The sequence below is a fragment of the Corylus avellana genome, chromosome ca11 (genome assembly GCF_901000735.1).
Source record: "Corylus avellana chromosome ca11, CavTom2PMs-1.0".
NCBI classification, from domain to species: domain Eukaryota; kingdom Viridiplantae; phylum Streptophyta; class Magnoliopsida; order Fagales; family Betulaceae; genus Corylus; species Corylus avellana.
In genome coordinates, this window is record NC_081551.1 from 392,126 (window position 1) to 418,257 (window position 26,132).

Genomic DNA, 26,132 nt, shown 5'->3' on the forward strand with positions numbered 1-26,132 from the left:
TGTGAATTGCTACGTGACAGTTTAATGATAGACATGATAAGTGTCATCTTACTCCTTTAATTTATAATAAAAGTTACAATATCTTAAAAAAAAAAAAAACGTTGATTCTTTTATGCGTAATCAATGATCTCATGAGAAATGTTACATCCATAGGCATCATATACATGTGTGGAAAAATGCATGAACCACCCTATGAGGGCTATGATTAGATAATGTAGCTAATCTCCTTGTATCTAATTTGCTAGGTTTTTTTTTTTTTTTTTTTTTTAACCATGGAGACAAAAACAACATATAATTAAAAATCCCTGTTGTTCCATTTTTCAGAGAGGTCACAGCACATGCTTAAAATGTTGAGACATTTCAAAGAAGTTTGGTAAAGTGCTTTGACCAACTGGAGCCGCAGGATCAAGATCAAGATGAGAAAAGATTGTGTGTGAGTAACTGTCCACACACGATCTTTGATGGGTCTTAATCCAAAAACGCCAGATTAACCAATCGGATTAAAGACAAAAATTGGTGATAATCCATAATTCACGTCTGGATAATCAGTTCAACCAGACAGGTTTGGTGAGAAGCATGATGGCTTTGTCGCCTCGACAGTTTTAGGAAATTGTCCTTGACTGACGTTGAAATTCCGGCACTTTCAGTGTATAGGATTGAATGGCAAATACTTGGTTTACCCAATTCCCTTTCGGACAACCGTTCTTTTAATTTAGTCTGTTAAACTAACATTTATTATTAAAACATGTGATTTTAAAGAAAATTTTATTGTTAATTTATGGCCTACTCATACAAATAGCGTATGACCTTCATCAAAACCAATGTTTTATTTTGTTGGACCATCAGATTATTAATAGAATTGTATGTTAAATTACTAATTATTCTAAAAAATTAAATTAATTAGTAAGAATAAGTTAATTTAATTATTATTATTTTTATTTATTTTAATACTCATTCTCACGTGTAATGATAAAAATAGGATTCAGATCCTCTAAAATTCTTAGGAGAATTTCAGTTTCTGAAATTTTAGATCTAAGCTATTCGTTTTCATCTAAGAGTCATTATCTTGCCACGTGTCCCACTATTAATAAAATAATAAAATAATGATGATTATTAATATCATTAAAAATTTATTATTATTTTATTAGTAGTGGGACACGTGGCAGAATAATGACTCTTGAATGAAAATTGATGGCCTGAATCTGAAATTTCAGAAACTATAATTCCCCTAGAAATTCCAATGGATCCAGATCCGATAAAAATGAGTACTTTAATTGAAATGAGTGTTAAATTATGTCTTACAAAAATTAAGTTGATAGGAACGAATTAATTTAAGTTAATATTTTAATATAAGATATGAAAGCTAAATGAAATACAAGCACTCCGTCCACTTGTAAAGAAAGTGGATGGATAGAATGGAAGGTGGTTTGACTTGTGTAACCAAGCTGATAAGATTATGGGTTGGTGTATTTGCACTCTATACTATCGCATCAATCAATTTTAATACTAATTATGCCTCCAAATTAATAACAAAACAAAAAACAAAAGCCTTTTTACGCGTGTTGAATTTGACAATCCAAAGTTTAATAGAAAACTTAAAGGAAAAGCGTTGTAATATTGACTTGAGATTATGACCTAAACTTTAGGCTGCTATGAAAGAGTTCTTTTATGGTTTAGATTTTATTTTATTGTATATATATATTATATTATTTAAAAAATTTAAATTACTTGAAAACATATACAACATCTCATTTCAATTGAAATATAAAAGGTTATTGACTTGTTAAAAAAAAAATATATATATATCTAATAATTTTTTCACATAAAAACTTATTTCACCCAAGGTTATAAAAAAAAAGCCGAACTCTTGGGAAAAAAAGGTCTTCTTGAGGGTATTATAGTCATTAAGAATGTGTTGTTACATTGCAATAGGTCCTCCAATTTTGGGCTAATTCGAGAACTAGCACCATAAAATTCCTGAATTTACCAAGATACTATTAAAGTACCCCCCCTATGACCCCACACAGAGAGAGAGAGAAAAGGTGTAAAGTCAACGAGGTTGGGACCCAGCGGGACCCACGCCATGTCAGTCACCGAACAAACAGTGTTCCCACGGCGCAGGATAGCAATTGGCGAGCAGGGCAGTCAAACAGCACCTAGGAGTACGTGTCAGACTTTAGCGAGCGATTTTACACGTAGCGCTCCATCATTGGTTACCCTTCGCAACGGCTATATAGAAATGCTCTCTCGAGGACCGTTCTTGGGTCCCACTTTTGGCGGACATTTTGATAAGCCGCGCAGATAGAGGGAAAACACTTCAAAGGAAAGTAAAACCAAGCAGTCAAAAACAAAAACAAAAATCAACACTCTTTCTTTTATTTTTCTTTCTTTCCAAGTTTATCTCTTTTTTTGTCAAGAGTTTGGTCTGGCTTTGACTTTTGGTTTGTTTTTATTTTAATTTAGCTATTAATTATTTTTAGAGGCATTAATAACTTCAATTAGGATGATAATTATGATGATGATGTAAGAGAATATATTTTGGCTAGAAAACTTAAATGGAGTTCAATAAATATTAAAATATAACCAATCTTCATTCCTCCATCTTGTTCTTATCATCTACTTACCTTATTAGTTAATCAGGTTAATTTAATCATCAAAGGCCAGTTTTAGAAGGTGATTATTAAAACCCCCAACTTCAAAACTTGAATTAATCATATCATTGTCAAAACAGCTTATTGAGAAAAAAAAAAAAAAAAAAAAAAAAAAAAAGGTTAGCATCATGGTTTTGAAAATCTAATCCCATGATGTTAATTTTACTCTTCTTAATAATTATTTGCTTTCCAAGCACTGTACATGTAGACTTCTTAACATTTCTCCAAGAGTGCTGTTACAAATATAATTCAACATATAAAATATTCAGAACTATTTTTATCTTAATATCATATATATATATATATATCAAAAAGTAAAAAACATCATCTAAAAGATATTGCCAAACAAGACTTTTATTACAAATTAACGTGATAGTTTAGGACTTTCATTTTCAGTTCACACTCCCCTTTGAAGTGACAATTTTTATCCATAAAACCTTTCATATCAATGTAGAAACCAGATTATAGCGTGACAAAGCATAGAGTTTTATCTAGAGGCAGTAGAACTCAAGCAGGAGAGGAACATGATACACGGCAGAAAGAGAAGAAAAAAAATAAAGATTAATTAAAGCTGAAATGGAGGGAAGAAAAAAGAGTGACAAAGGTCTTTGCGTGGGGCCAGCCTTCAAATCTGTGACAGAGACGGCAGTTTCATTTCTCTCTAGGACTGCTTATTTAAATGCCCCCCTTCTCTCTCCTGTGAAATCTTGGTGTTTTTTTTTTTTCTCTTTCTAGGAAAATAGTAAAATATTGTCAAGGAGAAAGTTGAGGGCTTTGTATTCTTATGGTTGTGTGAATTCTCAAGCGAAGCCAAAGTCTTCTCTTTCACACCTTTCAAACTCAATACCGTGGAACAAGAATCTAGGGTTTGACAGCACCAAGTCCAACAAGGTCTGTGCTTTGGAGCTTTCCTTGCCTTGTCACTCTGAATTTGATTTATTTCCTTTTTCTGAAGTAGCTATATCCGGTTTAATCTCTATTTGGGTGTTTCTCTTCTTTAATCCATTTTCACAGACCCAGTTGGTTATGATCTTCTGGGTCTTCTTTGTTTTGGAAAATTAAGTCTCTGATGGGGCGAAATTCCTGAAATTTCAATGAAAAACTCGAACTTGGGCGTTTGTTCGGTGAAAAATGGGATTTTGACTCTCTGGGTGTTTGTTCTGTCAGAAATTGATAGCTGGATATATATTATTTGAGTAGTTATTTGAGGTTATGGGGTCGTGTATGGTGTGCGTTGCTTAGGTTTTAGGGGTTTTGGGGATTTAGGGTTTTTCTTTTCTTTTCTTTTCTTTTTGTTTTGGTTGGGGTCGGTATGGAGGAGGTTGAAGAAGCTAACAAAGCAGCTGTAGAGAGCTGCCATAGAGTTCTAAGCCTTTTGTCTCAGCCTCAAGATCAGGTTCAGTGTAATTTAACGGTAGAGACTGGGGATGCTGTGTTTAGGTTTAAGAAAGTTGTTTCTCTTCTCAATACGGGTTTGGGTCATGCTAGAGTCAGAAAGCTCAAGAAACTCCAAATCCCTTTTCCCCAAAGCATCTTTTTGGAGAACCCAAATTGTAGAGCAGACCAACAATCCAAAAACCTTCAATTTCTTCAGTCTAGTTTTCCTGAAACCCCAATTCAAGAAATAGGCTCAAATGTTAAGAGTACATTGTGTTTGGGAAACTCATCTTTGGAACTGAGCTCAAATGGGAAAAGCCCTCTCCAACTTGCCGAGCAAACACCATCAACACATTATCACTTCCTCCACCAACAGAACCAACAGAGGCTATTGCTTCATCAGCAACAAATGAAACTCCAAGCGGAAATGATGTATCGCAGGAGCAATAGCGGCATAAATCTGAATTTCGATAGCTCCAGTTGTACTCCCACAATGTCATCCACTAGGTCTTTTATTTCCTCCTTGAGTATAGATGGAAGTGTAGCTAACATGGATGGAAGTGCTTTCCACTTGATTGGGGCACCTCACTCTTCGGATCAGAGTTCACAACAGCATAAGAGAAAGTGTTCTGGCAGGGGAGACGATGGGAGTGTGAAATGCCCGAGCAGTGGTAGATGTCACTGCTCAAAGAAGAGGTTAGACTCTGTTTCCGTACCACCCATCTATTTCACTTAATTATGGCCTTGGATCTTATAGCTTGCAATTTTTCCGACTAATCAGTAAGGATTAGAGTTGTTCCAACATATTTTTCTTAATTGGTTAACTCTGCTTCCAGGAAACATAGGGTTAAGAGATCAATCAAGGTACCTGCAATCAGTAACAAGCTTGCAGATATACCTCCTGATGATTACTCATGGAGGAAATATGGGCAGAAGCCAATCAAGGGCTCTCCGCACCCTAGGTATGTTCAATCTCTGCTTCTTGATACGCAACTAGGCTGTCTGCGATGCATGCAATTTTTTGTTCAAGTTCTGACAATTACTTGTGTAAATTTGCTGATAAGATTTGCCATTTTTTACAGTGGCTCTTCAGTTTGATATGCATTTAGGATCCTGTGATATAAAAGTATGATGATGCACTCACGAGTTCATGGATAAACTGTTCTTCTTGATGTTGCTGTTTCTTTCCAATCTCTTTCTTGTCTAAAAATATGCTTCCCCCCCTACACATGCCAAGAGAGGTGTCTAATAAGACATGAAATATAGGACTTTTTTTGTGATTGGCCATCGATGGCTTTCTAGGATGTAATATTCACGATCATTACTGGAATAGCAACAACACAGACACTTATCCAAGAAAAATGTGCTAATCACTGGCCATGTCCTGGTAGTTTTGTCAAGGGCCTTGCTTTGGATACATTATCAGAAAGCAAAACCATCAAGTCTAGAAACTTTGAAGTTTTTTTTTTCTCATTGTTCCTCTGTTGCTGGGAATTGTCTTTTTACTTTTGGCCTTGCTAGTTGCAACATGAATTTCTGTTGGAGGTGGTTGTTAGATTCCAGTTCTATATCATTCTACTTTTCAACAAGAAATTGTAGTGTCATATAGGAACAATCACAAAATTGTCGTTTTTCTGACGAGAATAATTACAAATTTGAAATGTTTTCGGACTTCCACTTATCATTTTTCAGATTTGTTACTTGTAATGCTTGTTGGTGTAGTTTCTGCATGAACTTCAACATTTGAGGAACTTGTTAAACTGAGAAGTTTCTGAACTTGTGCAGGGGATACTACAAATGTAGCAGCATGAGAGGTTGTCCTGCAAGGAAGCATGTTGAGAGGTGCTTGGAAGAGCCTTCCATGCTCATTGTTACCTATGAAGGCGAGCATAACCACCCCAGGATTCCATCACAGTCGACGACTACTTGAACTGCATGGAGAGCTTCAGCAAGGTCAAGCCCCGCTGTTCAATTTTCCAAAACTTTTTGTATGGTTGGCTTGGAATGCTCCTGTACATATTTTGCATCTTTCGACCATGGATATATACTTGGAGCAGTTTTTTTGGTTTTGGAGGGTTGTCTCCAAGCCTTTTGTAGCTTATTCGCAAGAGGGCATGAAGCCCCGTGCTTAACTGAAGAATTGTGTAGAATTGGGGGTTTCAAATTGTAAAAACTCTTTCATCTCTTTTTTGCAAGCAATGCTTTAAACAGTTTAGGGTTTTCTAAATGCCTTAATTGCCTCTGCATTTGAAATTTTAGTGTTTGATCGACTATTTTACCTAGGGTTTTGATGTTGGGTATTGATTCACTGTCACATTGATGGCTGTGGGTTTAAATTCCTCTTGAGGATACTTCATGCTTGAGTGGCATCAATAGTTGTGAATGATATAAGAGGATTTTGCATCTACTATGACAAGAAGATGCAAGGAAAAAAGAAGTTAAAGAGTTAAAAACACTATTTACCTTGACTGTTTTTTGTACCGTTTGATAAGAATTTTGGGCTTTGGCAACCCCTTTGGTTGTCACTTCTGAGAAGTGTTTCATCTGCAGGTAGTGAGCGCCATCTTGTGAGTGTGAATTATGAGTCTTACCAGGTAATGACTATCAACTCGACCCATAAGTCGGTGGCCAGGCCCAGAAACAGGAGCCCCTTGATTTGGGTCCGATAAAACTCTGTCCGGCTAAGGATGGGTTTAAAGTAGTGGTTATAATTTTATACACAATTTGCAAACTCGACACAAATTCAATATAAAACTAATGAGTTAAAGTTAAAGAAAATGACCAATTTAATTAAATAGATTGAGTTATGGTTAAGCTATACAATCTTATAATTTACAGTGAAACAACTTATATTCCCCCTTGTTTAGAGCCACTATTCTGTACTAGAAGCCGTCCTTTTCAAGCTAAGTTTAGGTCTTTTTTTTTTGTCTTTTTTTTTTTTTCAATTTGCTGTTTCTCTATGCTTCTGTAAGAATTATTCAAGGTGTCCATATTTTAGGAGTCCAGAACAAGGCATGTGAGTAGTAAGGGGACCAACATGGCTTGTCATGCTCGACACTTTTACGTGATATTCTGTCTCCTTTGGCATCCATATTATTCTTGGGGCCATTTCCAAATATATCCAAATTATAGGAGGTGATAATGTAAGGTAGGGAACGATAAGGTGCAAGGGCTCATGAGTCATGAGGTAAAAAAAGAGAAGGGAATTCCTTGAGAAATGCTACATGTTTTATTCTTAAAGAAATGTTACGTACCACACAAATATCTCATAAAGTTGACGTGGCTCATAAAGTTGACGTGGCAAGGTCTACTAGCCATTAAATCATTATTTTTTAATAATCCTAAAAACTATATTTTTATTCTGCAACTATTCTACTTTCAACAAACACTTTTTTTTTTTTTTAACAAGGACTGAACCAAAAGTTAGTTGAGACTGTCATGTCAATATTATGGAATAAAAATGTAATGTATAACATTACTATTTTTTAATTTTTTAAGAATGACCGATCCAATAGCGTATCAAACCTTGCCAAATTAGGTTGTGATGCTTTTGTGGTAAGTAACATTTCTCTTTATTCTTTCAATAAAGACTATACTTTTATCGTACAACCATCACATAATGCGATAATCTCAACCAAACCTTAATATATTTTTTTTAACAATAATGAACATAAGGGGTTTGTTGGCACTTACACGTCAGCATCATGAGATTATAATTATAAAATAAAAAAGTAGTTTTATGTGCCAACTATTATTCTCTATGAGCTAAACCTTATCCATTATCATTGAACAACTCGGAGTCAGGCTTCCTTCTTTTTGCAGAGTATTAAAGATGGGCCTGAGCCCTTCTGGTCAATAATTAGTTTTGAGCCTGTCATGGATCCGGGTCCTACCACTAGGATCGTATTCTGTATTTATTTTATTATTATATAACCAGATATATTGGTAAGATCTTGACGATGATTTAAGTTAACTATTAACCCTAATGAAATTATAGATTTAAATACTTAAGAGAGAGAGAGAGAGAAATGTGTGGTTGAAATTGAGCAAGGCACGTCAGAGAATCAGAGACAGAGAGTGCACGGTAACGTGACGAACAAGAATGAATGGGCGCGGAGTCAAACGCAATTATGATCCACCACTACTGCTGTCTTCTGCATGCACTTCCAGTCAAACACACAGCAGGTTCTCAGCTTAAATTAATCTTCCTCTTTCTTTCCCGTCCTTCATCTTTTTTGACTTCACCGTTGATTAATAATTTTATATATATTAATGGTAAATGGGGTTTGCTAACTGCTAACTCAATAATGGGTGTAAAATAGTATAAAGTGCACTGCAATTCTGTCATAGAATTCCAGAGCATTTTCTCATGGTAGGATTTTCATTGAATTCACAGTAGCCTGTAGCCCGCCCAACCTTAATTGCAATATAATCAGAAAGGTTTTTTTTTTTTTTTTTTTTTTGGCTGTACATAAGGGGGGGAATAAGATATAGACTAACTAACTAAACTACGATGCTAGAAGAGGAACTTAAAAAAGAAGAAAAAATGCCGAAACATGAACAAAAATACAAGAGCAATATCTTCTCCGGAGGAAGAACTCACTGGGAACCTCGTCTCCGGCGGCTCAGAAAAGCGGCGCAGGCTGATTCAGGTCGAAGAGAAATGGTTTCTCCTTCATTTTCTTCTTTTCCTCCTGCCCGGCCACTACCACGTCTGCGTTCTCCATCACGTACCCTTTGAACTCCGACCTCGCCGGCGCCGGACTACCTCCCCCGGGAAAGAAGTCCGGCAGAGGCCTGAAGCCGAAAACCTCGCCGGGAGTTCCGGCGACGGCGACCGGCGGAGAGACTAAGAGGCCGCGGAGGCCGAAGTTGGTGCGGGCTTTGGAGCCGCGGAGGCTGATGGCGGCCTCGTCGTAGGCGAGTGCGGCCTCCACGGCGGTGTCGAAGGTGCCGAGCCACTTCCGGGTCTTCCTCCACGGGTCTCGGATCTCCGCCGCGAACCGCCCCCAGGGCCGCTTGCGCACGCCTCTGAAATGCGTCTCTCTTCGCTCACCCTTCGCCGGAGGAGTCCCCGACGGAGCTCCGGCGAATGTGAGGGAGTCTCGGCGGAGGTTTAGCCCGTCAACAGGCATGGACTTGATGTACGGACCTAAAAAAGGTAAAGTGAGAGTCTGATAGTGCGAGAGTGAGAGTTAGGGTTTGGAGGGTATTTATAGTGGAGGGGACAGTCTGGATTAACGCCGACAGCTTTGGTTTTTTTCTCTGTGCGCGTGTTTTTGTTTAATTTAGTAATGTTTTTTTTTTTTTGAGAAAAATATATATAACCGTTTTTATTATAATTATTATAATTATTTTTATTTTTTATTTTTGGTGCAAGTACAATTATAATTATTGTTATTGGCGCGTTAAGAAATAAGTACAATAAATGAATGCGTGTGAAGATGGAGAAAGGGGTCTTCCCTTTGCAGAAATTTTTGGCCTTTTTCACGTTTCATCTGTTTGCGTGCGACTGAAGATTAGGTTGTAAATGGGAGATCAGCACTTAGTATTTATGGTTTAGGATGTAATCTACCCTTAAAGACATAAGATTAGATTTTTTAATTAGTAATTACATGTTTCATTATCCATTCCAAAGCAAGTTTTGTAAGAATGATCTTTAGGGATTTAGATCTCTTGCAATGAGAACACTTGAACTCCATGACCCTGTTTGCCAATGGCCTTGGAGCCTTTTTTTAAGAAGAAGTGTTTGATTGGTTTTAGTGAAAATGTTATATGAAAAAAAGCGAAAAAAAAAATATATTTTATATGAAAAAATGTAAAAAATTTGTTTTGTAGTGATTTTTTTATGTAAATAATAATAATAAAAATGATTGATGTGGTATAAAAAATAGAGATGTTGAGATTAATTTTGAGCTGAAAAGATTTTTTTTTTTTTGGATTGAGAGAGGCCCTGGAACGGTACTGTTCCAGGGCCATTGGCAAACACACCCCATTTGTTTGGATAAAAAATAGAGTTCAAAATGCTCAAATACCTATCTGAATAAAGTGAGATTTGGGTACTCTCTCCCATAAAGCTACTCGCACTTGAACGATCTAAACTTGTTTGGAAGCCGATTATATTTAATTTAAATGAATTAGAGAGGAAAAGCTAATAGCAAAATTATTATTTCACATTTTGTTGGCAGAAAGTGAGGCTATAAAACATGTGTTATTGACAAAGAGAAGCTAATTTGTCCCCAAAAAAGGTCTGAGGGAGAGGATTAGGGAAGCCGCCCTAATAATGCCAAGTACCACCACCAAGAGTCAAAGGGAGAACAGTAGTAGTCAAGACATCCCCCCCAAACATACTTACATACATGATCTTAATTGAGTGGCTAAAAAGGCTATTTAATTATCTTAAAAGGAGGTGAAGCCTAATCGAAGTGGTAGAACTCTAGCAGAATCTTCGAGCACAGCCCTAAATAATGGACCGTTTGGCTTTTTGTCTAAGTGGGCTACGCTAGTCGCTAGGATAGCGCTGCTCTCTCTGCTGGGCTTCTATATCCTAGCACGTGCCTTAGTTAATAATAATAATAATAATAATTAAATATAATTATTATTATTATAATAATTATATTTAATTATTATTATTATTATTATTGCATTTATATGATGTGACATGTCCACACAAGAGAGAGGAGGAAGATTCGAATTAGTGACCTTCGCTTCATTAGACGTGGCTCCAGCCGATTGAGCTACCTCTTGGGGACATGATAAATGTTCATACAATTATTATTGCATTTACATGTTCCTTGTCAGTAATGGTATTTTGTTTTTATAGTACTATAATTGTTGTCTACCATATTTATGCGGTTACTCACTGCTAACATGACCCCAACAACAACAAAAATTGTGTAGAGTGAGTGAATTTTGTAGAGTTATAATCTATTTATTATTAACTTAAACAAAAATAAATAAATAAATAAATGATAAATCAAAGTTTGATAAACATTTTATACAATATAACTCGAAATTTAAAATCTCATTATGTAATAAAGTTTTTAAAGATTATTCTAGGATCCAGCATCACCCAACAAAAAAATAAAAATAAAAAAGGAGCTCAATTAATTATTCAACGCAAACAGAAAGGGAAAAGGTTTTGGGCTTTTTTTTTTTTTTTTTTCAGTTTTGGGCTCACTTTAAACAATTTCTTTTTTGCCTTTTCATGGTTATTTTAGCATTAAAAATTGTTATATACTAACGATTAACAGTTTTTAATAACCGCTTTCAAAAGCGATTAGCAATTAATAGAGTTATAGCGGTTAACAGTTAGTAAAACGGTTAATGCTTCTAAATTTTCAATGATGTATAGGATATCTAAGTTTACAAGTTGTTTAGTTTAGATGATAGCCCACCGCATAGCAATTGACCTGACTTGCGCACGCAAAACGCTGTTCAAGAATCTACTCATCAAATTTAAGGTAAATTTCCCTTTTACTACTTAATTGTTGGCTAGTTAAAGTCTAGCTCCATTCTCAAACCCAAAAGGACTTGGGACCGACCTCTCTAGTCTTTTCTTTATTTCAAATTTTCTTTTTGTGCGTCCGTTGGACCAACCTATTTGTCCCTCGTAACTATAGGTTGGACCAACCTATACTATTGGCCCTACTTATGGAAAGGTAAATAAATGGATTTTGGCCCTTTCTTAGGTAAAAAAAGTGAATGAAACTTTAACTTTAAGAAAAAGAAAGTAACATAATATCAATTTTTTCATATTTCTATGTGTGAATATTTAAATATTTTTGGCCCTACATAGTTGATTAAATTAAGTTATTATGATTGTAAATGAAGGATTTCGGTTCGAACTTAGGACTATTGAAACATTTCCTCAAACACAGCCTCTTGGCCCAATAACGATATCTGTGTTGTCAACGAAAATCCAGAGTTCTCTCTCCACCTTGATTACTTGCTGTATCAATGGCTCTTCTCATTCGCATAAACAATGGCTCTCAGTTTTTCATCAAATTCTCACTTTCTCCATCTCTTGCTCTCATTGTATCATTTTCTATAATCCATACCTTTGTTCTCAATCTTTGACTTTTTCAGTTGAATGTTTTGGGTACTGAATATCTCTGATCTAGGCCAGTTTTTCCAAGTTGATGTATGAAGAAGCTGCTTCAATGGAAGTGGCTACAGAGACTTTCAGAGGGGTTCGGAGCAAGGAAGTTCGAAAGAGAAAAAACTAGCTCAGAACAAAACCCACTCGAAGGAAAACAAAAACAGGTTTTGGGTTTTTAATACCCAATTAGTTATTCTTTCCAACACCCCCAGCCGCATGGTAACACGTTAAAAGAGATGTATGTGTAGCATTTTTCTTTGACGTTATAACTAATCATTTCAGGTGCCCGACAGCAGAGACAAGAAAATTTAGATAGCACCAAAAAACAGTAATAACATAATAATCAAAAATTGAAAGTTAAGCACAGGTTGATCAACCATATGTTCAAAGATGAAGTCATTTTACTTAAAGAACAAGACAAAATCACTACAATATATGTTGGTCAAAATTCAGCAAAAATCAAGTTAGCACTGCCATTAGGCCAACAATATAAAGCACATGCAAAATCTTCACTTGAGAGGAATGAACCTAGAAGAGTGGGTGGCACCAATACCCGGCCTTCCGTGCTTGACAGGCTTGTAACTGATTGAGAATTCAGCTAGATAATGGCTAATCATTTCTGGTTTGATTTCAACTTGATTAAAGGTCTTTCCATTGTAAACCCCAATAATGCTACCTATCATCTCAGGTACAATGATCATGTTGCGGAGGTGAGTCCTGACTGGTTCAGGCTTCTCCCCAGGTGGGGCATCCCGTTTCTGTTCCAAGTATAGGACTACCGTTAATTTAGATAGAAATGGCATGATTATCCTTGTATATGGTCAACAACACTACTAACAAATACAGTTAAAATCATGCTGCACAAAAATTTCAATAACCACAACGAAATGGTATATAACAAGGTACGATAGAATATACGAAAACACATTGTTTGACGATCACGGCGCCAATAATTTCCAGAAATTCAAAACCATATGGTGTATTTGGAGGGAATACAATGCTCGAAATTTTGAAAATTATGAAAGATTGTCAATTGAGTTAAATTCTATTATGTTCAAATCTCTCTATGTTTGGTGACTGGTTACAACAATTCTACCTCTACTAATTTTTTCGAGTTCCTGAATTTATGTTCTTCCTAGTTAGGTGTCTTTGGTATACTACCTCTGTACTTGGGTTGCACCCTTTGCGCTTTATAGTAAGATTGAATTACTAATAAAAAAAAAAAACCTTAACTAGGTGTCGGGAAGCCATCTCTTAGTGTCAAAGCTAAACATGTGCACCGGTTTAAAAGCCTGAACCCCCTTCCCCCTCAAGGTACAGGAGACAATTTTTCAAGTTTTTGCAAAAAGCGGCTTCAAGCAACCACCATTGGTGCACATCCAAGGAAAAACAGATTGAGAGAGAGAGAGAGAGGGATTAAACTTTACATCACCTATTTTTACTATTGTTAGCATTTGGACTCGATCCTATTGTTAGACTGAAGCAAATCCTATTGTTAGATTCTCTCATATAATTTTCTAGCATATGCTTATGAGTTGGAGGTGTAAAATCTGTGGAAAACTGAAAATCTATGACAAAATACCTACTTCTGCAACAGATAGATGGTGTCCCCTTTTTAAAAATATCTCCATATATTAAGAATTGAGTCCAATATGGAGGTTGTCATTGGAAGTGGATTTGAGTCAACAACATCCTCTCCATCATTTAGTAAGGCCACGATGATTTCCACCAAAAGGACAACAGTTCTTGAAGGGCGGGGGAATAATACATTCTCGATGTTTTACTACAACCAAGTATTACTAGGGGTGGGCAAAAACCCGCCCAACCCGCCCCGCCCTGCCGGGCCGGGTTTTAGTGTTTTTTTGGCAGATACGGGTTGAAAAAATCAAACCTGTGCGGGTCGGGTCGGGCACATGTATAGTTTTTAAAAAAAGAGGCAGGTACCCAACCCGCTCCGCCCATAATGCTTAAAACCCTAAATTCCTAATATCCTCTCATTTCACGCAGCCGTCTAGACTCTCCAGACCCAGCGCTTCTCTCGCTCTCTCAGTCTCTCGAGTCTCTCAAACTTACTCTCGCCGGCGCCGCTCCTCTCTCACTCTCGGCGGCGGAGGATTTCCTGAACCATACAGCTCCTTTCTCTCTCTCGCCGTCATGCTAATCCCAGGTTTCTCTCTCATCTCTCTCTCTTCTCTAGGAAGTGAACTAATGCACTCTCTCTCTCTAGTCTCACGACTCTCACCCCTTGGCATTAGGTAAAGAAATCTCTTCTTTGGTAGATTGGTCTCTCTTATCTCTGATCTTTGGTAAAAAAAAATCAGTCCCAACCCAATTTTTAAAAATAAACTACAAAAAAAATCAAGTCCAGTGGATACCCAACCCGCCCTGCCCAACCCGAAAAATTGGTAGATAACCCACATTGCATCCAGATTTCGGGTATGGTTTTTTCAAACCCACCTGGGTTGGGTTGGGTAGCCGAAAAGGCCAAAACCCGCCCGAACCGACCCGTGCCCACCCATTACTAAGGTACCCATTTTTTAAGCTAAATGACTAAATCTCAAAGACACTCAAAATCAATATTTTTATTTTCTCCAGTTGATTAGTTCTTTACACTTTCACCCCACTACTATATTTGCCCCAACCAACACATGTAAATGTCCAATTTTTGGGCACTTGAAATACTTTTGTCTGTTCCAATTATCCTAACTTGGAGGACTAGAAGGATACAACACTTGTACACACACCAACGACCACCACATGTATGTAACACGACAATGCAGGATCCTAACAATTATTTGTATAAGGTTCTCCACTTTATCAAATTTAGATTGTTGGCCATTATTGATTTTCTTGAAAGCCTCATTGATTATCATGAAAAAAAAAAAAAAAGATTTGAAGTTGCATACTATTGAAAAAGATTTGAAGCAAGCACCTCTGAGTTAATGAAGCATGAACTTGTGTATCAATATCTCAACTCATCTCTTCTATCTGGCTCCCAGTCACTAATATTTCGACCATTTCTTGCCAATATGTATTCTCAGATTTCTGCCTCATGAGTCATGCCACCTAACCAGAGTATCACAGAAGGTTGGCCCATCCCGTACATCATCTCCCCTTGTCTAGTGCCAATCATGTTAACACACACCAAGTCATATATGAAAATCTTAATTCCCTCCCTTCTAATTAACACCCAACCACTATATCATTCACTCACTCTACCTGCTACCCTAACTCCCAATCGCTATATCATACACTCACTCTACCTACTACCCTAATTCCCAATCACTATAAAATTACATTCCTAAATTCAAGTAGAACCAATGAATATTGAGACGCTTACAATCTTCCACCAGTCCATTTCTAGAGAGCATACAGAAGCACAATAATGTCACTTCACTTAATGTAACTACTCTGCTTTCACAAGGCACAATACCATCCAAAATGATAGACAGATACAAATGGCTCCATCTTGCACCAATTCTAAGTACTTCCGTCATATTTTAATACTCCATCAGATGCACGTCCTCACACACACATGCACGCTCATAAAGCAACATAAAAATAACATTAAGAAAATTAAATCCTAAGAAACCTCAGTAACTTGCTTGTCATCATAAAAACATATGAATATCGATTTGAACCGAAACATTTAGAACCAAATATTATATATCAAAAACATAAGAATAATAACTAACCGCCTTGCGCAGCTTCTTGATCAATGCCATCGGCTTCCTCTTCAATCCGCGCTGAAACCTAAAACCAAATCAACACATATAGAGTAAACATATGTTCAAGCACACACATGGCACAACCATAAACAAACATATATACGTATATGCATCATATAATATTTGACATAGATATGGAAATTGAGCTCTGAGGCACTTCGAGATCGATCACCTCCGGCGAGCGCGGGCCGGGAAGAGCTTGACCAGCTCGTCAGTAGACATGTCAAGAAGCGCATCGAGATCGACACCTCTGAAGCTGAACTTCTTGAACGTCCTCTTCTTCGGCAGCCCTGGCGCCGCAACATCTGCTTCCACGTCCGCCTGGTAAAGCCACAGAACAAACAATTTAAGCGTTAGAAATTGAACTTTCGTAAGGTGAATGGTCTGTTTGGTTCTCAGCAAAGTGACGTAAAGGGATGCAAAATTGACAGTGATGGGACGAAGCTCACCATGGCTGAAAATTTGAGAAGCAAAGGCAATTAACTCACTGGCCGCTGGTTTGTGATCTCTAGGGTTTGGGGATTATTATCAGTTAGTATTTATAGGGTAACCCAGCCAGGTTATGGGTTACGGGTTTTTGATTACTTGACCCGGATAAGATACGAGAGGTCAGTTAGAGCAACGGATCGCGAACCGAGTCCGAGGTTTTCTTCTTCTTCTTCTTCTTTTTATCAAATTACTCTTAAAAATTTAACATTGATTTTCGCACACCTCAAGTTTTTAACAAAAATTATAGGGTTAAATTTTTATTTTTTTTTTTGAAGGAATGCTAGTCTTATAAAAAAATTTTACAAAGTGACGTGATACAACATGATTGGAAATGAAATAAATTCAAATTTTAAGAAATTCAATCATATTGTACAACATCACTTTATATAATTTTTTTTTTTAAAAAAAAAAAAACATTTTTTTTAAGCCTAGCATTTCTCAATTATTTTGTTGTACCATTATTAGGATCAATATCAAACCGCTATCTCGGTTTTAAAGAGTATCACAAGTGGTACCTGTCGTAAACTGAAATACTTAATTAACCATTTCGTCCATTTTTGTAATGGAAATCCACGTTAATAGCCTTTAAAATGCAACACTTGTCTTAAACGCCACATATTTCAGCCAACTCAACACATTTTAACACAGGTAACTGACATGTTAGTGACAAGTGTAAAATGTTAAACATCTCAAATGCCACCTATTTCCAAAAAGCGAAATGCTAAGAGTATTAACTTTTTTCTTAACATGATGTGAAGCTTATTCATTGGAGATGATTAAAACAATTAATAGAGAAAAATACTACGAATACTAATAAATAAGCTTCACGTCATGATAGTACTCATGGCTATGTTTGGCAAATGAGTGGACTTAGGAAGTGGGCCGGAACTGTAGCAAAATTTGATTGATGTGAGGAAAAAAAATGTTTTGTATAAAAAAGCAAAAATTTTTGTTTAGTAGTGATTTTTTTATTTGAATAATAATAAAAAGTTATTGATGTGATATAAAAAATAAGAATGTTGAATAGTAATCTATCTATCCAAGGGATGGAAGGGCAGAGGCCTTTGGTATCCCCTCCAGTCAAGAATTGGGCCTCATAATCACTAGCCAATATGCTTTTCTCTCATGCCTTTCTTCGTTCATGGTTTTTATTATGATGTCCTAGGCGTAGAGGAACCACACCAATCCATCCCGAACTTGGTGGTTAAACTCTACTGCGGTGATGATACTGTAGGGGAGGTCCAGCGGAAAAATAGCTCTACGCTAGGATGATAAAAATAAAAAGCTTAACACCGCTCATTCTTATTACTTTTCAATATGAAAAAGAAAAAAAATGAAAAATGAAAATGTCGTCTTATTCAAAACCCCAATTATGAAACTCCTTCTCTCCCACTTCACGCCTCGGAACGTACCGTTCTTATTCTTATAGAGAGAGAGGCGCTTTCAAATCTTCTTAACCCGAAATGGCTGGGGTTTTGAGAATAATTTTTTGAGATTTTGAGTCCGGTTCGGCCCACTCCTTTGCCAAACACAACCCATCTATTAGTAAAAAAGTTAGTACCCCTATCATTTATTTTTCAAAAATTACATAAACTAATTTGTACCTAAACCCAACATTTTACCCCATTTATCCATTATCCCATAAATATTCCAATCTTTGTGACGCTTAGGTTTCCACAAATGTTCAAATTTTGGTTTCGGACATTCGGCCACTTCTAGTGGTATGCACATGGAAACAAGTGGCTTGCAATGGTTGGAGCTCTTTTTTAGATCATTGTACTTGTCCATGGAGCCTATTGTTCACACATATATTATAACGACTTATGAAAAAACGTTAGCCACATATATGTTATCACTCCAAAATGACTAATCAATTTAAAGCTTTAATATAATTCCTTATAAAACTCAATTTTTACATAATAATTAGGCAATGTGAAATTTAGCATTCATGACTGTTTTTATAAATCATCAACTCTATATGGATCACTCTTCAGCTTCTCAATATGGGACTGAAGTGTTACAAACTCCCCCTCTTAAACTTTTGAGGTCTCTTCATTTTCCTAATATGAGACCCAGGTGTTATAAACTCACTCTTTTAAACTTCTAACGTCCTCGTCATGGGCACACCATGCAGTGCTCTAATACCGCATGGCCTAACGCTACAAGGTGGCTCTAATACCATTTGTAATGACTCAAGAAAAGCGTAAGTCACATTTATTTTATCACTCCAAAATGAATAATCAATTTGAAACTTCCCTATAATTCTTTATAAAACCAAATTTCACTTAATAACTAAGTAATGTGAGACTTAGTACTCATAAATATTTTTGAAAACCACCCACTCTACATGGGCTACTCATCATCTTCTTAGTATCAGACTGAGGTGTTACATCTACTCAAATTGAAAGGTATAAACTCGAATTAAAATTGAATGTATTTTTTGAGGGCTGCTAGGTGTCTCAAAATCCTTCTCAAATGATGTGGAAAACACTATTTTGGGAAGGAATGGGAGAAAAATGAGAGAGAATGAGAATTTTTTAAGGAAAAAAAAATGCTTGCCACATCATTTTGGAAGCAATTTAGGAAGAATCCCTTTGAATGTCTAGATTTTTTCCCTTCATTTTTTTTTCCTTCTTTTTGAAACCATAAACTCACTTATATAAATCAAATTCAACACCACAGCTTAACTTAAACCGACACCTTTATATTACATATTATCCCTAACATTATTCGAACTATACAAAAGTGCTACTAATGGCAACTACTATGACTTATAGTTGAACTCCACAAAATCCTGACATACCTCAATGGCTGAGGCCTTCAAAAGATCTCAAGGATATAATTTATATAAATCTAGATCGTAATAGGGTTATTTATTGCTCATGATGACTATATTTGTAAAATCTCCACAATTTTCTAGATGAACAAAGCAGATCCACAACTTAGTAAGTAAATATTAACCAACTCGTTACAATATGTGTGACGTGAGCTCATTTTTTTTAAAAAAAGATCTTTCTCTCTCAAAACATATCCTTCATTTAAACGGATGCAGAGATTTTATAAAACTTGCTTAAAAAACGTTTCGTTAGTGTACATGCATTTTAACTATGAGAGAAAAATTTCATAATAGGTTCCAAATAACAAATATTCTCTTCATTTTCGTTTTTAGAATAAACCATCGGTGTACAACTTTATATGTATCAATTAAATTCAATTATTGATATCATAGAAATGACAAACAATAATTAAATCAAAATATGAAAATAGTCTAGCATATATTCAACCTATACTTTTACTTCTCATTTCATTATATTATTTCATTAAGCATACTCCCCCACTAGATACTAGGTTGTTGAGCGTATTCTCTCCCTCAACACTAGGTCGTCAAGCGTGTTAGGAAGATAAACGGTTTGAGAGTTTTTACCAATAGTACATTCATTTGTATATTTGAACACCACTTTAATCCAAAAGCCTAAACTAATGGGCTTGGGTCCACTTATGTATATTAACTACTATTTTTCTTTATATTTTTTTTCAATGTAGGACTTAACACTCACAATAAAGCGTACTCTCTTACTCAAAATGCTAAGAAAAACAACGAAATGAAGAGAACTTTACCTCTTCAAGCTTAGTTAGTCCTTCTATCACCAAGCAAGACCCCCCTTGCCTCCTTTCTATTTGGCCTCCATTGGATGAACATAATGAGTGTTAGGGTTTATCATGGGAGTTCAAATAGCCTTTCCCCCGTATGCAAGTTTCAAACTTACCTAAATCGCATGTATATTGTCACCTTAAAAGGTTTTTTATTATTATTTTTATTTAATAAAATGAAACTTAATTACATTATTTTGATTTGGGGCCTTAGGCGACCACCTAATTTGTCTATGCAATGACCGGCCTACCACCAAGGATAGTAGAATGGATTCTTGTGTGTATAGTTGCTTAGTTGATAGATGATAAAAATTGTTTGATAGAAAGGTGATTGAACACATCAAAAAGTCTAACACAACAATTTTTTTGGGGGCAAAATGCAAAATTAGTCCCTGCAGTTTGATCGACTTGAAATTAGTTCACTGCTCTATAAAAACTGGCTGATAGCTTCCTGTTGTAAGCAAGAAAATCAAAAACAAAATATGTCCCTGCACCAAACTTCTGTCCAATTTTTGTACGAAAACATTCAGATGTCACATTATCACTAATCATATTATGACACATATCACCTATGATTTTTGTCATTTTTATCTTATATATATATATATATATTTATTTATTTATTTATTTATTTATTTTTAAAAACTTGAGGGGGGTGGTTGAGTCACCCCTTTGGTCAAATGGGTATTTGGGAGTGGTGAAATCCATTGAGATGTTCCCCCCCTTCCAATTTGGCCAAAGGAGGTGCTCAACGATCACCTCAAGTTTTCTTTAATATATGTGACACATGTCATAATATAATTGGTGTTCATATGACATTTAATGATTTCTGTCAAATAAATTGAGCGAAAGTTGGGTGTAGATACCAATTTTTTTTTTTTTTTACTTACCAAAGAGAGCTGTCAGCCAATTTGAATACATTAGGGACATAATTGCAAATCAATGAAATCACCCAAACTAATTTTGCTTCTTTTATATTTTTATTATTATTTTTCTAACTAAGTAAATTGAAGAAGTAATACAATATATGAGTCTGGTTAAAAATAACTTAAAAAGGGTGCTTTAAGAAATCATGCTTAGTTAGTTTAAATTTTGAAGAGCTAGTTCACTCAGCTAAAAGTCACAAGGAGTGAAGAGCAACCATTATTTTATTTCAAGGAAAGTATAGTATATGAACATCAAAATGAAGTAGAAACTCTCAAGCATGTTGTTAGAAAATGACAGTTGTCACAAACAGGTGTGGATCAAAATGGATTATGTATAGCATTGGGTGTAAACCTCTTATTAGGGCGGTTCATTTTAAATGAACGGCCTCAATTATGACACAGAAGAGATAAAATAATAATAGCTTGCCATGTGTGCAAGCCACATGGGTGGTTGTTAAGCTGGGTTAGCGACTACTTTGACAAAACTTGCCATAATATGGGTGGTTTGACCACCCCTTATGGTGAAGAGGGATAATTCAATCACATTCAAATTGATCATAATAGGAGTGGTCGAACCATTTTCGAGGCCGAACAATCCCCATGGCCGAATAAAGTTGTTCGGTCATCAGAGATGGATATTTTCAGTGACTTACACAGTATATTTGTGCAAGTCACTCATTATTTTTCTCTTGTATGTATCGTCACGATCTGAGCCGATTTTTTAAATTGAACAACCATATAAAAGCTAGGTATTGCAACGGATATCAATCTACTCAAAAAACTAAACTAGCATGATATAACAATATTAGACATCAAGGCCGGGGGGTTATAAGAATATCAAACAGTGAGCCTTGTATGGGGACATTGTAGTTGAGGTTGTAGGCAAGCTCGCTCTATAACATAAATTGGGCTAATAAATTGTATAAGAACAACTTTTAACTCTCTGGATTGCATTAGACCACCCAAACAAACACTCTTTTTTCCTCATAAAAAGAAAACTGTTTTTGAACACAAGTGCAGGTTGTGGTGGAACTTGAGTCACCAAATGGTAGATATAGCTCACAATTGAATCAATACAGCTACAGCTAACATCTTAATTCATAGAACAACCATAAGTTCATTGACAATAAAACTTAAAAGGACTTGGATTGAGTATAGTTTTAGTTAGAATTACACCCGCTGAAATCGGGACACGTGTTCCTTAATATGACACAAAGAATACATCTGCCAATGTCAACGGTTCACTTTTAACCAAAACTAGAACCAAACCAGATCCCAAATTCACCAACATGTTCAAGAGCAAGATCTCTTATGTTGTTAGCAGACACATGTTTGCAATAGTTATTCCATGTTCTAAAGAAAATGGCATATTTACTAGCTGCAAGAGTTGTAATTGTTGTTCAATGGAACTATTTAATGTTGTAACAACATATACAAAGAACCGCTGTACTATGCATTTCGGTAAGAAATTTTTGCACTCAAAAGCATACATATATCACTCCCATGTAATAGTAAATAATGGCTCCTTATGATTGTCTCTCAAGCAAATTTATTACACGAGTAAGATTGATCGATAGTCTCATATCAGTAAAATGAGATAAAAGTGAAATCATTTATCTTTATTACTTACATGTGAAACAAAGTCCTCATTGGAAAACAATATCATGACTAGTGAATCTGTAACTTGTATGCCTTCACATCTTAACCCCCTAGATCTATCATTCCTAATGTATAAACACAATATAAAGCGATAAAACGATTTCATATTTTAGAACCATACTTGATGGGTATGTTTCTTAATGTGTTTTGAGGGTGTTTGTGATTTGTAGTTTGAAAATATGTTTTGATGTGTAGTAAAGGTGAAAATCATTTTTGTGTTTTTAAGGATGTTAAAATGTATTGTTTGTTAATAATTTCGTTTTGAGATTAGAATACAGAAGACGAAAAACAAAAGTTTTAATAAACATAGCTATTGATATGCTTCACATGCATTGTATCACACCTTATGTATTCTCAAACATGTTCAACTTTGAGGACATTCTAACCCATCATATTATATCCAAATCTTATCGGATTTTCACGATTCTTGAACCAATAGTTTCCTTTACTAAGCTACTTTCACATGACATACAAAAATCCCAATTTGGTTCAAAGCATTCTCTTAAAATTGCCCAAAACCACAATAACATCATAAGAAACCCTAGTCCTGACCATTGCAGCTTTAAAACCAAATTTATCGCAAACCAAAACTCCACACAGCACGCATAAATACTTGTTAGAAAGCTTATATAATTCTCTACAAGATGAAAAAAACCTCACCAAAATTCATCATGTGTAGCCTAAGTTATGCCCAGATCAATCCAGCTTAAAAGCACACCTAAACATGCCCAAACACCCATCCATCCCTCGTCTCCCTATCCTCCCCTCCCCCATCTATCCTTCTCAACCGTCGATAACGACTTATCCAAAGGCTCACATTCAAATTTGCCAGAACGGACCGATCCGCGTGCTGGTGCACTCCACCAATCAGAGCTCAGCTCCTGGATATTGCCTCTCACACACACGACTATTTAAACCGTTCATTTTCCGTCATCTTCTCACGCAACGAAATTACCAGTAAACACCGATAGATTTATAGATCCAATACCTCTTCGAATTTCTCAGCTCTTCTCTTACATACCCTAACCCTAGATTTCCGTTCCTCAGCTCCTCAGCTCCTCAGCTCTTTTTGTACTCCAATGGCGACCGGAGAAGAGCCCATTGCTCCCGTCGAGCCGAATCCCGAGCCGGCCCTCTCCGAACCTGTCGAGGATAAACCGGCCGAAACCAACCCCGGCAAGTCGAAGAAACTCAAGGAGCCCAAAGCCAAAAAGCCTGCTGCTCCTAGAAAGCCTCCCTCACATCCTCCTTACGAAGAGGTATAGCCTTTAGATTTGTTATAAATTAATTGTTTGAATTTTACGGTCGAATTTTTACAAATTCAAGCTCGTGGGTTGGATCTGAGTTTGTTATTTTGTTGCTTTTGCTTTTGCAGATGATTAAGGACGCGATTGTGTCTCTGAAGGAGAAGACGGGTTCGAGTCAGTACGCGATCGCAAAGTTCATAGAGGAGAAGCAGAAGCAGCTTCCACCGAACTTCAGGAAGCTCTTGCTCTTCCATTTGAAGAAGCTTGTGGCCGGTGGGAAGCTCGTGAAGGTGAAGGGGTCGTTCAAGCTTCCGGCTTCGAAGTCGGCAGCGCCTGCCGTCGAGAAGAAGAAACCGGCAGCGAAGCCGAAGCCAAAGCCGAAAGCTAAGCCTTCGAAGCCGAAGACTAAGGAGGTGAAGACGACAACTAAAGCGCCGGCGAGGGGTAAGGCGCCGGTGAAGCCAAAGGCGGCTGCAAAGCCGAAGCCAAAGCCAAAAGCGGCTGCAAAGCCCAAGGCTGCTGCTCCAAAGCCGAAGGCAGCTCCGGCTAAGGCCAAGCCGGCGGCGAAGCCGAAGCCCGCTCCAGCTAAAGCAAAGCCAGCTGCGAAGCCGAAGCCGAAGGAGAAGCCGGCTAAGGCCTCGAGGACGTCGACGAGGACCTCTCCCGGGAAAAAAGCCCCGGCTCCGAAGCCTGTGGTGAAGAAGGCACCGGCGGCCAAGAAGACTCCAGTTAAGAGCGTGAAGCTCAGGAGCGTAAAGTCGCCGGCGAAGAAAGCTACAACCAGGAGGGGAAGGAAGTGAGAGAGAGAGAGAGGAGCTTAGTCGTAGTAGGGGTAGCCTTGTAAATTTCTTGAGCTTTGAGGGTGTATTTAGATCCATATATGCCCATGGAAAAGAAATATTTTTATTTTTATATTGTTATTTGTAATTTTTTTCTTTGCTTTTTTATTTTATTTTTATTCGAGACAGTTTCAGTTGTATTATTATTCAGTTAAGTGGGGTTCCTAGGAATCAATTCCGAGCTTGATGTTTTTCGTGTTCATAGCCTCTGCACTCATTTTTCCTAAATGCAATCCATACATCAGCTCTCAGCTAATATATTAGGGTCTGCGTTTGCCGACTTGTCCTGGGCAATTAGGGTTTTAGGGTTCAATGGGGCTTGAAGATGGTGCCATCTTTATGCAGGCAATGGAAGTTACCATGAAAGCGTTTTTCACACGCAAGTGGTTGCGTGGTAATTGAGATTCAAAGCTTGCAGTTTCGTTGCTTGCTTCCTATCTAAGCACTTAAGGTAAACGCTGAAACTTTTCAATTTCTCTGTATTTCTATGCCTAGCGACTTTTTAGTAACAAAGAGTTTACCTGGTGTGCTTCACAGTTGACTGTAGCTCAACGGAATATTGAGTGCCCAATTTGCGAATTTACTTGGGTCGAGGTTTGTTTCTTGATCCACCCTTCATGCTGATTGATTATTAATTTATTATTTTTTATGTGCCCATTGTCTTTTTATATTGTTATTATTCAAAGTTCAAGGGGTTGCTAGGAGAATAGGTAGATGGTGTGCCAAAATTGTGATGTTACTCCATTGAAGATGTTTCCTAGATTGAACTAAAAGGGGTTAAATAGGAAGTATGAACGTGCCATGTAGTTGCGAACTTGCGATGTAGGGCTCCTTTTTTTTTTTTTTTGTGATTTTGGTTTTTTTAAATATGCAACCACATGTGTATTTTCCTTGAAAGAAAGCTTCTCTCACATGCCTTGTGATGGCCATTGCTCATTGAAAATTGCAACCGACTGTTTAACTAGAAGCTTCACTTGGTGAAGAATGATCATTAACATTCATGTATAGTTTTTTGTTGTTGGTATGTTATCAATTCTGTACCTTTTCTAGTCTACTTCACCTACAACAATCTCCCTATAAATAGAACATGTTAATCTAATTGTATCATACAATTCAATGAACTCTGGCCCCTAGGGTGAACAACCCCAAATCTCGTGTTCTCTTTCTCTTTGCTTTCACTATTCTTCAATTCTTTTATATTTTACATAAATTTCTACATGGTATTAGAACCAATTTTTTATGGCCTTTAACAAACTTCTTCTGGCATTCCCTTGGTCTCCCTCTTGGCGTTCTCAATCCTCTCGAGTTGGTGACTTGACCAACTTCGGAATTTGACCTTTCCAATGCTGCCATAATCAGTCCAATTAGAGCTTTCATGCGCTCTCATGCTCCGCTTGAAAATTCTACCAGTTCAGCCACATGCTCCACGCGCCGCCACTGCTAGCTCTTTAGCCTTCATCGCAA

The 26,132-nt window shown here is 36.8% G+C and overlaps 4 protein-coding genes across 4 annotated transcripts; 2 read left to right on the top strand and 2 right to left on the bottom strand.

The window, feature by feature from the left end:
• Window positions 1–3,361: 3,361 nt before the first annotated feature.
• Window positions 3,362–6,263, top strand: LOC132166139 (probable WRKY transcription factor 21). The gene is made up of 3 exons (XM_059576911.1): window positions 3,362–4,724; window positions 4,865–4,990; window positions 5,814–6,263. The coding sequence occupies exons 1-3, from the start codon at window positions 3,964–3,966 to the stop codon at window positions 5,956–5,958; spliced, it is 1,032 nt and encodes a 343-aa protein (XP_059432894.1). The 5' UTR covers window positions 3,362–3,963; the 3' UTR covers window positions 5,959–6,263.
• A 2,106-nt stretch (window positions 6,264–8,369) lies between these two features.
• On the bottom strand, window positions 8,370–9,270 carry LOC132166436 (ethylene-responsive transcription factor LEP-like). Its single transcript, XM_059577251.1, has one exon. The coding sequence runs from the start codon at window positions 9,161–9,163 to the stop codon at window positions 8,654–8,656; it is 510 nt and encodes a 169-aa protein (XP_059433234.1). The 5' UTR covers window positions 9,164–9,270; the 3' UTR covers window positions 8,370–8,653.
• Window positions 9,271–12,510: 3,240 nt separating this feature from the next.
• LOC132166631 (small ribosomal subunit protein uS19x-like) lies at window positions 12,511–16,393 on the bottom strand. Its single transcript, XM_059577477.1, has 4 exons — window positions 16,307–16,393; window positions 16,030–16,178; window positions 15,825–15,882; window positions 12,511–12,887 (listed from the first exon to the last, which is right to left on the bottom strand). The coding sequence occupies exons 1-4, from the start codon at window positions 16,307–16,309 to the stop codon at window positions 12,639–12,641; spliced, it is 459 nt and encodes a 152-aa protein (XP_059433460.1). The 5' UTR covers window positions 16,310–16,393; the 3' UTR covers window positions 12,511–12,638.
• A 7,110-nt stretch (window positions 16,394–23,503) lies between these two features.
• On the top strand, window positions 23,504–24,870 carry LOC132164929 (histone H1). The gene is made up of 2 exons (XM_059575453.1): window positions 23,504–23,841; window positions 23,958–24,870. Exons 1-2 carry the CDS (start codon window positions 23,662–23,664, stop codon window positions 24,627–24,629), a joined length of 852 nt encoding a protein of 283 aa, XP_059431436.1. The 5' UTR covers window positions 23,504–23,661; the 3' UTR covers window positions 24,630–24,870.
• The last annotated feature ends 1,262 nt before the right edge of the window (window positions 24,871–26,132 follow it).